The 14,647-nt window shown below is 43.0% G+C and overlaps 1 protein-coding gene across 5 annotated transcripts in view; it reads right to left on the reverse strand.

Annotated features, from left to right (window-relative positions):
• Positions 1 to 14,647, reverse strand: part of SNX10 (sorting nexin 10) — a 74,132-nt gene that overhangs the window by 26,867 nt on the left and 32,618 nt on the right. For all 5 annotated transcript variants that reach the window (XM_072783691.1, XM_072783695.1, XM_072783692.1 and 2 more), the window contains one exon: positions 3,781 to 3,827. In XM_072783691.1, the coding sequence (XP_072639792.1) occupies positions 3,781 to 3,804 (24 nt within the window). In that variant the 5' untranslated portion in view covers positions 3,805 to 3,827. The remainder of the gene's footprint in view (positions 1 to 3,780; positions 3,828 to 14,647) is intronic.

A 14,647-nucleotide genomic window follows, 5' to 3' on the forward strand; every position in this document is an offset into this window, starting at 1 on the left:
TATTGCATTTAGCCTTTACATATGCAGTCAGGTGGGACCTGAATTATTTCCACTAAACAACAACCAGGCACCAAGAGATTTAAAGGCTCAACCAAAATCTCCTCCACTTCTAACTACATTGACTACAGAGTAGGTGGTGAGATGAAAATACATTTTGTAATTGAGGCTTTAGAAAAGCCTCTTCTTGACTTCTAAGTGGAAGCCTGAGGATAAGGAGGAGTTAGCCAGTCAACATGGAGTGAAGTCTAGAGGAAGAGAGATTATTCCAAGCAGTGGGGAAAACATCTGTGAAAGCTCAGGGGCCCAGAGCGCACAGAACATTCAAGTCTGCAAAATAAGCTCCAAAATAAGAAGTAAGAAGGGCATCCGGGTAGAGAGAGAGGCAGAAAATGAGCCCAGGGAAAGAAGCAGGGACCGATCATACAGGGCTTTAGAAACCACATTTAGGAGTTTTGACTTTGCTCTAAGAACAATGCGTTAGAAACCAGGAGATCATTCCAGCCACAGGTAGACAATGGACTGATATGCGATGAAAAGCACTATATTACAATACATCCAGAACCTAGCCTGACTATGCTTAGGTCCTTGCTGACAGAGGCTAAACTTCCAAATATTAAACCTCTTTCTTCTTACTGTATTTTTTTCCTCTTCAGTTGAAGGACTTTCTAGTTTAAAATTTCTTAATGTTATATTATTATATAATTATTTATACTACAAAACTTTGGGGGGTGCTTGGTGCTCAGTCAGTTAAGCATCTGACTCTTGATTTCGGCTCAGGTCATGATCTCAGGGTCATGAAATCGAGCCCCAGGTCAGGTTCCACACTAAGCACAGTCTGCTTAACATTCTCTCTCCCTTTTCCTCTGCCCCTCCCCACTCCTCAAATCAATAAATAAAATCTTTAAAGGACTTTTACAAGATCAATAAAATACTTTATGTAGTTGGTTAAAATCTGAGTGGCTTTTATCAATTGAAGTGAGTTTATAATAAAAATCAAGTGATTAAATTATTAAGCAAAAAATTTAGAAAGTTAAAAATTTTTTTAATTTAAAATAAATCTTCTTCTAATGAAAAAGAAAGTCTTTGTTGCTTTCATTGGCAGTTTTTTCCCCTTTGGAGAACAACTTTTAAAATGTGCCTTTGTGGGATGCCTGGGTGGCTCAGTGATTGAGCGTCTGCCTTTGGCTCAGGTCGTGATCCCGGAGTCCCAGGATCGAGTCCCTGCATCAGGCTTCTTGCACAGAGCCTGCTTCTCCCTCTGCCTATGTCTCTGCCTCTCTCTCTCTCTCTCTCTCTATCTCTCTCTATGCCTCTTGTAAATAAATAAATAAAATCTTTTAAAAAATAAATAAAACGTGCCTTTGATATGTGCCAGTGAGCACACACTCCTACTCCCTTGGCACTGCCTGCCCAGCGGTCAGACCAATGCCTGTGTATAGTGAAGAATTCATCTCACCCAGGGGGAGGTCTGGTCTCTGCCCTCAACTACTAGAAGGTGATCTCTAGGCCCCTAGAATGTCCTGCCTAACAAGAGTACCTGCTAGACAGGCTTTGGCCACTAGACAGTCCAACAATGTGAATATGATGGGGGTTTAGGACCACATTGTACCAACTGCAACCTTTGGAGGAACCAGAGACTAATGATATTAGCATGACCCCAGGAGGTATTAGCATGACCCGAGGAGGACTGAAGACTAAAAAAGTCAGCCACAGTGTATGACCGAGCCCCAGTAAAAACTGGCCACCAAAGGCCCTGCTGAGCTCCCCTGTGCATATCATCACACATCAATAGGGGCAGCATAATTCCAGCAACTCCGTAAGGAGAAGACAAGTGAGAGCTCCACATTTGGACTTCTCCCCAATTCTGTCCTCTGCATCCCTTCCTTTTGTTTTGTTTTGTTTTTAAGATTTTATTTACGTATTCATGAGAGACACAGAGAGAGAGAGGCAGAGACACAGGCAGAGGGAGAAGCAGGCTCCCCACAGGGACCTGATGTGGGACTCAATCCCAGGACCCTGGAATCACGCCTTGAGCCGAAGGCAGGCACTCAACCACTGGGCCACACAGGTGCCTCTCAATCCCTTCTTTTGAGTATTTCTAATTTGTGTCTTCCCTGTAATAACCACAACTATGAGTATAACAGCTGTCTCAGGGAGTTCTGTAAATCTTTCTTGTAAATCATCAAAACTGAGGATGGTTTGGGGAAACCCTGAAATTGTAATTGGTGTGTGAAGTGAGAGAAGTCAGGTGGGGACTTGAAGTTTGGCCAACTACACAGAGAAGGTATTTCCCGAAACAAACAGCCTGATCTCAATATTATTTAATAGAGAGACAGGAGAAGAGTCTTGGTCCTGTATGGGGTTACCTCTGTAGAGAAAATAGAGGGACTGACTGGAAAGGGACACACAGTACCTTCTGAGGTGCTGGAAACATCCACACCTCGACCTGAGTGTGGTTACGCAGGTGTACACATAAGAGATAATCTGCTGAGCTGTACATATAAGATTAGGGCATTTGATGCGTTTTATAGTATACATGCTATACTCAGAAAGTTAAAAAACAAACCAAAACAGTCTTTGAAAATGGGGAAGCCAAAAAAATAGATAAGAAGAAGAAAAATTAAAAAAGAAAATGGGGGAGCCCAACCTGGAATTAAAGGGTCAAAGTGGGCTAGATTAATGAGGACAGTCTGAACCCAAAGACAGGGCTGAAAGAAAGGATGTGAGATCTAGCAAAGAAGCTTCTAGAAGGATTCTCTGAAATGTATTTTTTGGATTGTATAGTGCTTTAAACTTGGACAAGACAAAGGGCCACTTGGCCGTGTTTGTGTGTGTGGGTGTGTGTGTGTGTGTGTGTGCGTGTGCGTGTATATTCCCTAAAAAGCCCTTCTGCCACTATTCAGTTTCATTAGTGACAATGTATGTGGTACAATAGTAGGCAGGGTAGGACAAATGGGTACTTTCAAGGGGCGCCAGGGTGGCTCAGTTGGTCAAGTGTCTGACTCTTGATTTCTGCTCAGGTGATGATCTCAGGGTTGTAAGACAGAGCCCCTCATGGAGCTGTGTGCTAGTCATGGAACCTGCTTAAGATTCTCTGTCTCTCTCTCCCTCTGCCCCTCCCTCCCCCTCTCTCTGTCCCTCTAAAACAAAACAAAACAAAAAAAACTTTCCAGAGAGGGCCACTCAGCAAAAGGTTGGTGTGGTGGCTGTCCTACCCACCTCCCAGTCAGACAAAGCTCTGGAAGCTGGGATTAGAGGCCTGGGAGATCAATCAGGCTTGGCTCAGGAAGGGACAGTGTTCTCTGAATTGTGCGAAACCAAGCCAAGAGATCTACTAGGCAATACATAAGGCAATACTGAAACTAATGGCAGACAGCTCCCCTGGGTTGTTACTCAAGGTGGGGAGATTCACATATGAGGCAACTGAGTAGAAATCCAAGAAAGCCAGAGGAAGGCTGTTCAAAGCAAAGGGTGGGAGTCAGAGCCTGGGAGAAATCTGAGTCATGGAACAAGATACTTTTATAAGCAGTGGGTGGGAGTGAGCTAAGAGCCAGCTCAGTCACTGGAACCAAGGAATGAGAGCCAAGAATGTGCCAATGCTGGGGAGTGGGGGGAGTGGGAGCAGGAGGGCAGGTGTTTTATTCTTTCGTTAGCCCTCCTCTGGGATGCCCTGGGAGTATCTTGACTCTCCACCACAGACTGATAGTTGATGAATGAAGAACTAACCTTCAGTGAATCAAAATGCATGGATTATTTATTTTCGAATTTGTGATGACATACCTCTTTCTGTTGTTCTGGAAACATCTTCAACACAGGACACAATCAATCTGAAAAATAAGATACCAATACTCAGTGATTTGGAAGTTCCGTACTGGAGCAGACATGCCTCTCATGGCCTCCCACCCAAATGCTCTAAGGAACCATCTCTCTGCATATCCACAGTCTCTGAACAATGAACCTCTGCTCTGTCCGACCTCCTGTCCACTGCTGCCCAGACCAAGGTGAACAGCAGTCTGCACTAGGGATTGGGAGTTTGCAACATGGCAAGTCCAGGGCAGTTAGATGATGACAAGCACTCACACTGGAAGGCCACGCAGACTCTGGTTGGATTTGGAGCCCTGGTGAGTCAGAGGCTGGAGGTGGGGAAGCAGAGTGGCCACGAGGGGCCAGCAGGGGACACTGATTGGCAGTGAGATGGAGAGAATGGAAATGCCCAGAAAGATCCACCACTGAGAACAGTTCTGATCCCTTTCCCAGCAACTAGACCTTCAAGAAATAAGTCATTCCTGTGATAGCTAAACTACTCCAGAGTTCAGACAAGAAATGATGCAGCACCAAGAAGGATGAAGGTCAGCACCTTGATTCCAGTCAGTACAACCAAACCGAAGGTTGATTCCAGGCCCTGAATGTCCCTGGGGTTGTCTACTGCATGTTAAACCCCTTACATAAGCCCACTGGAATTGATGCCTGGTCCCTGTTAAAGAAAATTAAAATCCCCTGACTATATCCATGCATATGTATTCTTACAACTGAAAGGTGGCTATGACTGCATGGTCACTATTTGTCTTTATTTTGTGACACTCTTTACCAACCATAAATATTTCCCGAGTCTACCAACATCCTTGGCACTATAGGGAATATGAAGAAGTAAGAACACTAGCCTCAGCCTCCAGACCTGCATGATGCTGCTGATCAGATGCCTCATGGCAGGCAGGGGGGAAGGACGTCTTACAGGAAGAGTGGACTGTAGGGAGAGGCTGGCAGATTTCCAAGGGGAAGACAGCTCCTGTCACCTGAAGGGCACAGGAGAACCCACAGAGAATGCAGGAATATCAGCATTCATGGAAGTAAGAGGGATTTCCAAGGAAACAGAGGTGGCAGTGGTGTCCACAAGGATGGAGAAAAGCGTGATGGATAGACAAGAGATGGTGGACAGGCCAGTTCCATTGAGGGAAAGGGACAATGGAGGGTGGGTTTGGTTGAATTGTTGCTACCAAAAAGATATATCCATGTCCTAACCTCTAGAACCTATTTGATAAAAGGGTCTTTGCAGACATAAATAAGACTCTCACATTTCATCATCCTGAAATACCAGTGTGGGCCCTGAATGCAATGGCAAACGTCCTTATGAAAGAAGAGGAGAAAAATCTACACACAGGGGAGAAGGCCACATGAAGATGGAAGCAGAGATTGTTGAGTTGCAGACACAAGCCAAGGACACCTGGTCACCAGAGGCAAGGAAAAATCCCCTAGATTTTCCTCTAGCCTCCAGAGGGAACACCATCCTGCCAACACCTTGATTTCAGGCATCTGGCCTCCAGGACGATTAAAGAATAAATTTGTCTTGTTTTAAGCCACTGTTAAGTGGTAATTTCTTTTGGCAGCCACTGGAAACTAATACAGAAAGGGTCTGCAGGGATCAGATAGGAGAGCAAGGCCAGGGTCACAGCTGTGGAAGCGATGAGAATGCGTTCATTTGTGCAGCACGCAACGAATACGGCGCTCCTAGTACGGGCCACGTGCTGGCTGGGAATGGGCATGCAGTGGAGTATGGCCTACACCCGGAGCTCCTAAAGAGGACCTCGGAACTATAATGCAGAAGCAACAGGAAAGGAAAGGACAGCTGTTGCAAGAATGGAGAGACAATATGGGGGTGGGGGAACTGGGAAGGCTTTACTGAGAATGTGGCCCTTGAGCTGAAGCCCAAAGGTTGGGGTGACTTAGCCAGGAATGTAAAGAGAAAAATATATTCTAAGCAGAGGGACTGGCATGCGCAGAGGGGCAGAGGCTGGAGGGAGGAGTAGCTTGAGAGACGGGCTCTTAAAGGGATTCCTGTATTGGATAAACCTTAGACCGAGGGCCGCCTCCGTCTCAGGACTGGTCATGATTCCCTACCCAGGCTGCCCTGCTCCACACAGCTGAGCCGCTGCCTTCACCCCTTCCAAGTCCCCCTGCAAACCCCCACTCCTCCCCATGATTCTGCTCAGAAATCACTCCCCCTCTCCTGCCCCAGCTCGGCCCCTCACCCGGTTTCTGCCATCCTCAACTTCACTCACACCATAATACTTGTATATTCGGTCTCCCCAACAGATTCAATTTCTCCAACACAGCATATCTGTGTTTTCCTGGATAATTAAACTTCACAACCATCCTGGGAGGGAGATGTGAGCATCCTCACTTTATGGGTAAGAAAACAGACGGATCAGGTGGCCCAAGCTAGTGAGACAACTCCAGTCCACTTTCAACTCTGCAAGTCAGTCTCCTTCCCCATGCTGTTCTTTCCATTGCCTGAGGCTACATCCATGACTATGTCTTATGAGCCAATGGGTCCAAGTCTGGATCTTAAGCCTCCTTAAAGAGTTGGAGCTTTTCCCACCCAGGCGGAAAGACTCAGCAATCTCAGCAGGGTGCTGGCCACCCCAAGATGTTACAAACCAAGTAGCACAGAAGTAGGAAACAGAACATTTAAACCAGTTCCAAAACATCACTGAGAACCACACAGTCAACCTTTAACATTTTTTTTCAAATATACTATTTATTCATGAGAGACACAGAGAGAGAGAGAGAGAGAGAGAGAGGCAGACACACAGGCAGAGGGAGAAGCCTACTTCCCACCAGGAGCCTGATGCGGGACTCGATCCTGGACCCCAGGATCACATCCGAGCTGAAGACAGAACGCTCAACCGCTTGAGCCACCCAGGCGTCCCAACCTTTAACATTGTAATCCACAGGGAGAAAGGTTGTTTACTCTACAGACTTCCACAATGTTCGAATTTTTGTAGTTAACACAAATTCATTTTATACTTTTTGAAGTAACAACTGTTTAAAGTAAATTAAACACCAGAACTCTATCAGGAACAGGGACTCTAACATAAATTATGGAAGCTTTTTATTTCACGTAAAATAAACAGCAGATTCAAATTATAGAGATGCTACCTTTATAACAGAAAATGTTATCTGGTACTAGACCTTGCCATGGCATTTCCTAATAGAGGGAAGGAAATTAAATGATTGTACATTAGTATGGTTTCAGATAAGAGGTCAGTTGTCTATAATTAAGCAAACCAAAGATGCTAATCAGAAACCGTCCTCTGAAAAACCAATGCCCTCCTGATGGGTTGTAGTATTAGATTTGTTTAGATTTCCAAATTCCCCAAACTAGCCCATGTGTCTGTCATTATGCTGTTCATAGAGAACTCTTGCCTGCCCAGAATATTTTCATTCCAACAATTATGGAACTCTACTTCCAGGTGACCATCAACAAGGCTGTCTTTGGAGCACATTGTCTCCCCACCACCAATAGGGAACCACAGCACACCTAGATACTCACTTACTGAGACCCATTATCCTTCCTACTTACCTTCCTAGAAAGAATTATTATTAAATCTCGGGGTGCCTGGGTGGCTCAGTTGGTTGTGCAACCAACTTGACTTTAGCTCAGGTCATGATCTCAGGATCGTGGCATTGAGCCCTGCATCAGGCATCACGCTGAACACAGAGTCTGTTTATCCCTCTCCCTCTGCTCCTCCACCCTGAATTCATGCTCCATCCCCTCCCCCTCTCTCTAATAAATAAAGAAGTAAAATCTTAAAAAATAAAAAATCTTTAAAAAAAAGATTAAAAAAAAATCTTAAAAAAAAAAAAAAAGAATTACTAAATGTCACCACCATTCCAAACAACAGGGATGACTTCTCAAACCTGTTGTTCAGGCTAGAATTGAGTACAGGGAGATGGCAGATACATGGGTTGTCCCCCTACTGGGAAACATGGCAGCCATGGAGAGTCATCTGAGAGACTCATGATGTATCTTCACAACTCTATCACTGCCTTGAGAGTATGGTTTGCCAAGCAGGAAACTTCAGGAGAAAACTGCCTTCGTTTTCCATCTTGGAATATTTCTTCTATAAAATACAAAATGTCTGTGAAACAAAGAGTTCTGTAGAGCAGGGCTTGGCAGTTTTTTTCTGTAAAGGGCCTAGATAGCATATATTTGAGGGTTTGCAGGTCAAATAGTCTCTGTTGCAAACTCTTCAATTCTACAATTTGCAGTGAGAAAGCACACAGATGCTAAGTAATTGAATGCACATGGCTATGTTCCAGCAAAACTTTATCTACAAAAACAGTCGGCAATAGTTCACAGAGCCTTCCTGTGGAGCAATCACGTGGTGTGTTTTCAATTCTATACCTTAATAAAGCTCTCTCTTAGATCAATAGGAAAAAAAATGTCACAATGTTAAACTTGGTCTATATGCCTATAAGGCAATCTCCTCTCTGATAAGCAAACTCCTGACTGAGAGTCTATGGACTATATACGTACTTTTACAAAGGTGAAATAAGGAATGAAAGTATGGCTTACATCATTCTCTAAAATGAAAATGGGGGTGGGGTGAGCTTTCAGGAGCGTAGTTTTGGGTTTCCTTTCCCATCCTGTATCAAAAGCTGATTAACCCAACAAACTTGTTAATCATGAACTAGACTGGAATTTTCAAAGCCATAAGGATATCCTAAACAGAACAAAATTGGTTTTATTGAGGATCTACAGTTATTGACTCACTGTAACAATATACAATTTCATAGACCAAATGGATATATTTTTCCAGATTTCCCACAACAAAGCCTAGAGAAATCTCATGTGCTCCTAGAGGAACGTGCAGGAAGATTTTTAACTAACCTCACAGTGGGCAGAGCTTTTATATGGGGGCAGGAGTGTATTTTTATTAGGAAACAACTGCTACAGCTTTCTTGCCTATTTATTTATTTATTTATTTATTTATTTATTTATTTACTATATTAGAAGGAGTAGTCAACCCTCTTCAACAAATACACTTAACCTCTTCTCCCTTCTGGAGATGTGGCCAGGTTCCAGGAGCTGGAGCTGGAGACAGGCCTGCAAGCTGGGTGTGGAGGAAGCAATAAGTAAAAAAGATACCACCGTTCCATTAGGTATTGCCATGTCTCACCATCTCACCTGGACACAGCTTCTTCTGATGCATTTTCACCCTAGTCTTAGAGTCTTCACAACAACACACTACCACTTTAATGTTGAAGAGAGTCCACCCTGGGACAGCAGTGCTTAAGGAAAAAAGCATCAGTCCCCATTTCCTTTCCTGTTACAATTCTGCCTCCAGACAGAGCTTTTTGTAAAAACGTCAGACAAAAGCCTTGGTACTGAAGGGATGTAAGGGTAGGAACCCTGCTGAGCACTGGGGGGGCCACATGAGGAGTTGGCTCAATAGCCTGGGCCAGTTTCAGAAGAGGCGGAAGGATGGCTGCTTTCAGGGCACCCAGGAACTATGCTGTTTTGGGCTTCTAAAAAGCTTATTGCCCACCCTTCCAGAGGAGAACCTCGGTCCACCTATGCGCAGTCTGGTACCTATGGCCCCTGCAGTGTGCACAGAGGAGGGAGTGGTGTTCTGTGTACACCTGGCTGGCCAGCTCCCTGCCTTGCAGGGGAAAGGTTCGCCATGCCAGGGGATTTATGCTGTGACCACTGTGCTGCCTTGGGAAATGCCCTAGGGTGCTGAAGGCCCCAAGGAGTTCTCTAGGACCCCCTGGCATTACAGTTAGGAAATACCCCTCCACCCTCATGAACACGTAAGAATAGAAAAAATTGGGGCAGCCCAGGTGGCTCAGTGGTTTAGTACTGCCTTCAGCCCAGGATGTTGATCCTGGGGACCCGGGACCGAGTCCCATGTCGGGCTCCCTGAATGGAGCCTGCTTCTCCCTCTGCCTGTGTCTCTGCCTCTCTCTCTCTCTCAATCTCTCTCTGTGTGTCTCTCATGAATGAATAAATAAAACCTTTAAAATTTTTTTTATTTTTTTATTTTTTTAAAAGAAAAAATTTTGAGAAAACAGTGATAGATATGACCATATAAAAATTTCAACCTGCTGTATACTCACAAGGAATATAAAGACAAATGTTATATAATAATAATATTTATAATACATATGCCAAAGGATTAATATTTCCTAATATATGAAAAGCTCTTATAAATCCATACCAAAGAATATTTCTGTAGAAAAATAAGCAAACATTATCAATAATTCACAAAACAAAAACAACAAAGGTCACCTCAACAAAAAACAAACAACATGATTAAAAACTGGGCAAAGGACTTGAATAGACATTTCCCCAAAGATGATATACAAAATAGCCAAAAAGCATATGAAAAGATAGTATCACCAATCATTAGGGAAATGCAAATCAAAACCACAATGAGATATCACCTCACATCCATTAAGAAGACTACTATAAAAAAAAAAAAAAAAAAAAAAACAGAAAACAAGTATTGGCAAGAATATAGAGAAATTGGAACCTTTGTGCCGATGGGAATGTAAAATGGTGTTGCTTCTGTTAAAAAAAAAAACAGTACGGAAGTTACTTTAAAAATTAAAAATAGGAGCATCTGGGACATCTGGGTGGCTCAGTGGTTGAGCATCTGCCTTTGGCTCAGGGTATGATCCTGGAGTCTCAGGATCGAGTCCCACATCGGGCTCGGGATCCCTCCCACATCGGGCCTGCTTCTCCTTCTGCCTATGTCTCTGCCTCTCTCTGTGTGTCATCTCTCATGAATAAATAAATAAAATCTTTAAAAAAAAAAATAGGGGCATCTGACTGGCTCGGAAGAACACGAGACTCTTGATCTCAGAGTCATGAGTTTGAACCCCATAATGGGGGCAGTGATTACTTAAATAAATAAATAAATAAACCAACCAACAAACTTTTAAAAACTAAAATTAGTACTATTATATAGCCCAGCAATTCTACTTCCAAGTATATCTCCAAAAGAACTGAAAGCAGGATCTCAAAGAGATATTTGTGCACCTGTGTTCATAGAGGCATTATTCCTAAAGCCAAGAAGGGTAACCAACTCAAGTGTCCATGGACAAATGCATCAGCAAGATGTGGTATGGTACGTACACACAATTGAATACTACTCAGGTTTTAAAGGGAAGGAAATTCTGACACATTCTACAACATGGATGAACCCTGAGGACATTAATCTAAATGAAATGATCAGTCACGTACACAAAAACCAGGTACTTTATGATTCTATTTACTTGAGGTTTCTAAACCACCCAAATTCATAGATACAGAAAGTAGAAGGGTGGTTGCCAGCCGCTGAGGGGAAGGGGAAATGGAGAACTCTTGTTTAATGGGTACAGAGTTTCAGTTTGGCCAGAGAAACGGATGAAGGAAGCGGATCTGGAAATGTTACACACCAATGTGAATATACCTACAGCTGAACTGTACACTTAACATGGGCAGGATGGTAAATTTTGTATGTTCTTACCACAATTAAACGTTTTGGGAAAAAGGTCAATGATCTATTTAAAATGTTTAACCTTGCTATAAACCAAAATGCAAATAAAAAGTAAAATACCATATTTGTGTCTATTATATTAGAATTTTTAAATGATAATATCCCCACTGGCAAAGATCCTGCAAAATGGACCAATCGCTGCTGGTAGGAATATGAGCTATTTCAATATTCCTTAAAGATAATGTGGCCATATGTTTCAAAAGAATTTTTAAATTGCTCATGTTCTTTGACTAAATTATTCCACATCTGGGAACTCAACCTCAAAAACCAATCTGATATGTGCAAAAAAAAAAAAAAAAATTCTGTCTGAAAAAATGTTTGCAATGCAATGTTTTTTAAAAATATATCAAAAAATGAAAAAAAAAAATATATCAAAAAATGGAAACCTAAATGTCCATCAGTAGATTAGGAAAAAATGAATTATGGTAGAGCTGCCTAACAGACCAGCTTGTACCACTACAAATTATGTTAGAGAAGAATATTAAATGATAGGGACTGTTCAAGAAGTATTGTCAAATGATTTTTTTAAGTATGTTTCTATTTCTTTTTTTTTTTTTTTTAAAGATTTTACTTATTTATTCATGAGAAACACACAGAGAGAGAGGGGGAGAGAGAGAGAGAGCAAGGCAGACACACAGGCAAAGGGAGAAGCAGGCTCCATGCAGGGAGCCTGACGTGGGACTCAATCCTAGGGCCCCAGGATCACGCCCTGGGCTGAAGGTGACGCTAAACCACTGAGCCACACGGGCTGCCCCAATGTTTCTATTTCTTTACTTATTTATTTGAGAACCAGAGCTTACACATGAAAAGTTAACAGTTGTCATTTCTGAACGGTAGGATTCTAATCCACTTTTTTCTGTTATTTTTCCAAAAGTTTACAATGCCTTACTTTTAAGTCTGAAAAAATACTTTTTTAAAGTACTTTTAAAATAACACAAAAAATAATACATTTTTTAAAAGTAAAACTTTATGTGCTCAGTTACTTTTATATTCCCCTTTCCAAGGAAACAAACAACTACATTAATTTCACTGGGTTTTACTTCCTTCTATGATGTTCATCAATTTTTCTATATAAATGAAAAATTACCTTCATCTCATAAAGATATGCCATCAGTGAGGTTGTTTTAGATTCACAGTTTAACTCCATACCAATGTTTCTCATACCTGTTCTCAGTACCACCACCTTATGTCCTTCATGCTGCATTGGGCAGGTCTGGGGGTAGGACCATGGTCTCCCCAAAATCTTCTCTGGGGGGAAAGTGTCAGCCAAGCTCCTGCTGCAGGAGCAGCTCTACAGGGGCAGCCCTGCTCTGTATCATGGTGGAGGTGGGGCAGGAGCACCCCATACCTAGATACAGGCAACAGCATCAATGATAAGCATCAGACTCCAGTGAAGCCAGTCCATAGGTTAGTCAGGTGCCTGAGGCACCACCTGGCACCAAAAGAAGGAGTGGGCACCCACTCCTTCCCATATTTGGCCCAGGAAACACAGGGAGCCTTGCCAGTTCCCTGGGAAAGGATGAAAGAGAAAGGGAGGGTAATGACGTCACAGCTAGAGTTCTGAACACAACAGAAGCCATGGTGAAGATCAAAGTTCTCATGAGATATGAAAGAAGCTGGCCACCAGAAGAGCTGAATTACAGTGCAGGCTTCAGCTGCTGACATCCACAGAGCTGCAGCGCCCAGGGTGCCCAGTGACTTAATGCTCCAGCATCTCCTGGATTCCCCTTGCACCCTTTACCTAAGGTAGTTTGAGGTAGATCCCAACTTGGGCAATCAAAAGAGCTCATCCAAATCAGCTATATTCTCCGTGAAAGAGCATGGCTGCTCCACTTTAGTCCAGTTTATGGGTTTGGTACAGCTTGTGCAGAACCACTATAGTTCTTCCCAAGCCCACCAAGTTCTTCCTCACTCCGATCTTAGAACTTAAAAAAGACAAACTAAGGGGTGCCTGGGTGCGTCAGTCAGTTAAGCGTCCAACTCTTGATCTCAGGGTCATGAGTCCAAGCCCCACATTGTGCCCCACGCTGGGTATAGAGCCTACTTTTAAAAAAATATGGAAAAACAAGCCGAAATCTGAAGTTCAAAGTTAGAAGCACAAATAAACTTCCCTTTAAGTTTTCCACAATTTATCACAAAAGAAAAAAGTTAAAGAGGATAAGGCATTTCTTTTTAAGGTTTGTTAGCAGCCAAAAAATACTGGTTCATAGTACCAAAAAAAACAATGAAACCACTAACTTGCTAATCTCGACAACACAGGGGTTCCATTAATGGTCATGAAGATGATGCTAGGCCAAATTTGGGGGTTGAAATCCAGGGAGAAGAAAAAATACATCTATTTTTTTTTAAGATTTTATTTATTTATTCATGAGAGACAGAGAAGAGAGAGAGACAGAGACAGAGACAGGCAAAGGGAGATGCAGGCTCCATGCAGGGAGCCCGACGTGGGACTCAATCCCGGGTCTCCAAGATCATACCCCGGGCTGAAGGCAGCGCTAAACCGCTGAGCCACCCGAGCTGCCCAAAATACATCTAATTTTAACCTCACAACTATTTTGGTGTATTTAGGAAAAGTACTACCTTAGATTTAACCACTCTGGACATATAGGCATGGATGTTGTGGGCCTGACCTTTACCTCCCATTATATACACACCAAGGACAGCCACCTGGGGGATAACGGGGTGGGGGGAGGTGGGGAAGGGACAAAAAATAAAATAAAAACCATGACCAGAAGAAACAGAATTAAAAAGAAGCCATAAAAAGCAGATGTAGGAGAGAGAAGTTGACACTAGAGCAGACACACAGGTAATACTACATTCTAACTTGTGACATCTTCTCTCCCCCAAAACAACCCCCCCTCCAAGATCAAACTCAAGAATATTTTTCACATTTCCCAAATGGTACCCTTCCTTTTATATGCTACTAATGTTCTCCTAACTAGTAATGTGCCTGGGCTACTCCTTTTCCTCTTCTAAAGTTACAGTTAAGGGCTTATCTTCTAAAAAAAGCAGATAAGTCTTGAGGTTAGGGGAAGGGGTATTAGTAATTTAAATATTAGTGCGAATTCGTCCAATCAGATTGCACTCCTATTAGCCAGAAGCTATCTACAGCTATTCACTCCCCTCCCCTACCCCATCACCACACAGTTTGGATTAGGATGGAAGAGGGGAAACCACTGGTACTTAGGGGTGTGGAGTTCTTTGGAGGTTGATGTATCCCCTCAGTGCCCTGCCACAGAATCATGAAAGACCTGAGAACACAGCCCCCTGAAGAACAGCAGAAAATGCCCTGCTCTTCTTTCCTGCCAATAATTGGGAGGTCA

This window comes from Canis lupus, chromosome 18 (genome assembly GCF_048164855.1).
Source record: "Canis lupus baileyi chromosome 18, mCanLup2.hap1, whole genome shotgun sequence".
Taxonomy (NCBI): domain Eukaryota; kingdom Metazoa; phylum Chordata; class Mammalia; order Carnivora; family Canidae; genus Canis; species Canis lupus.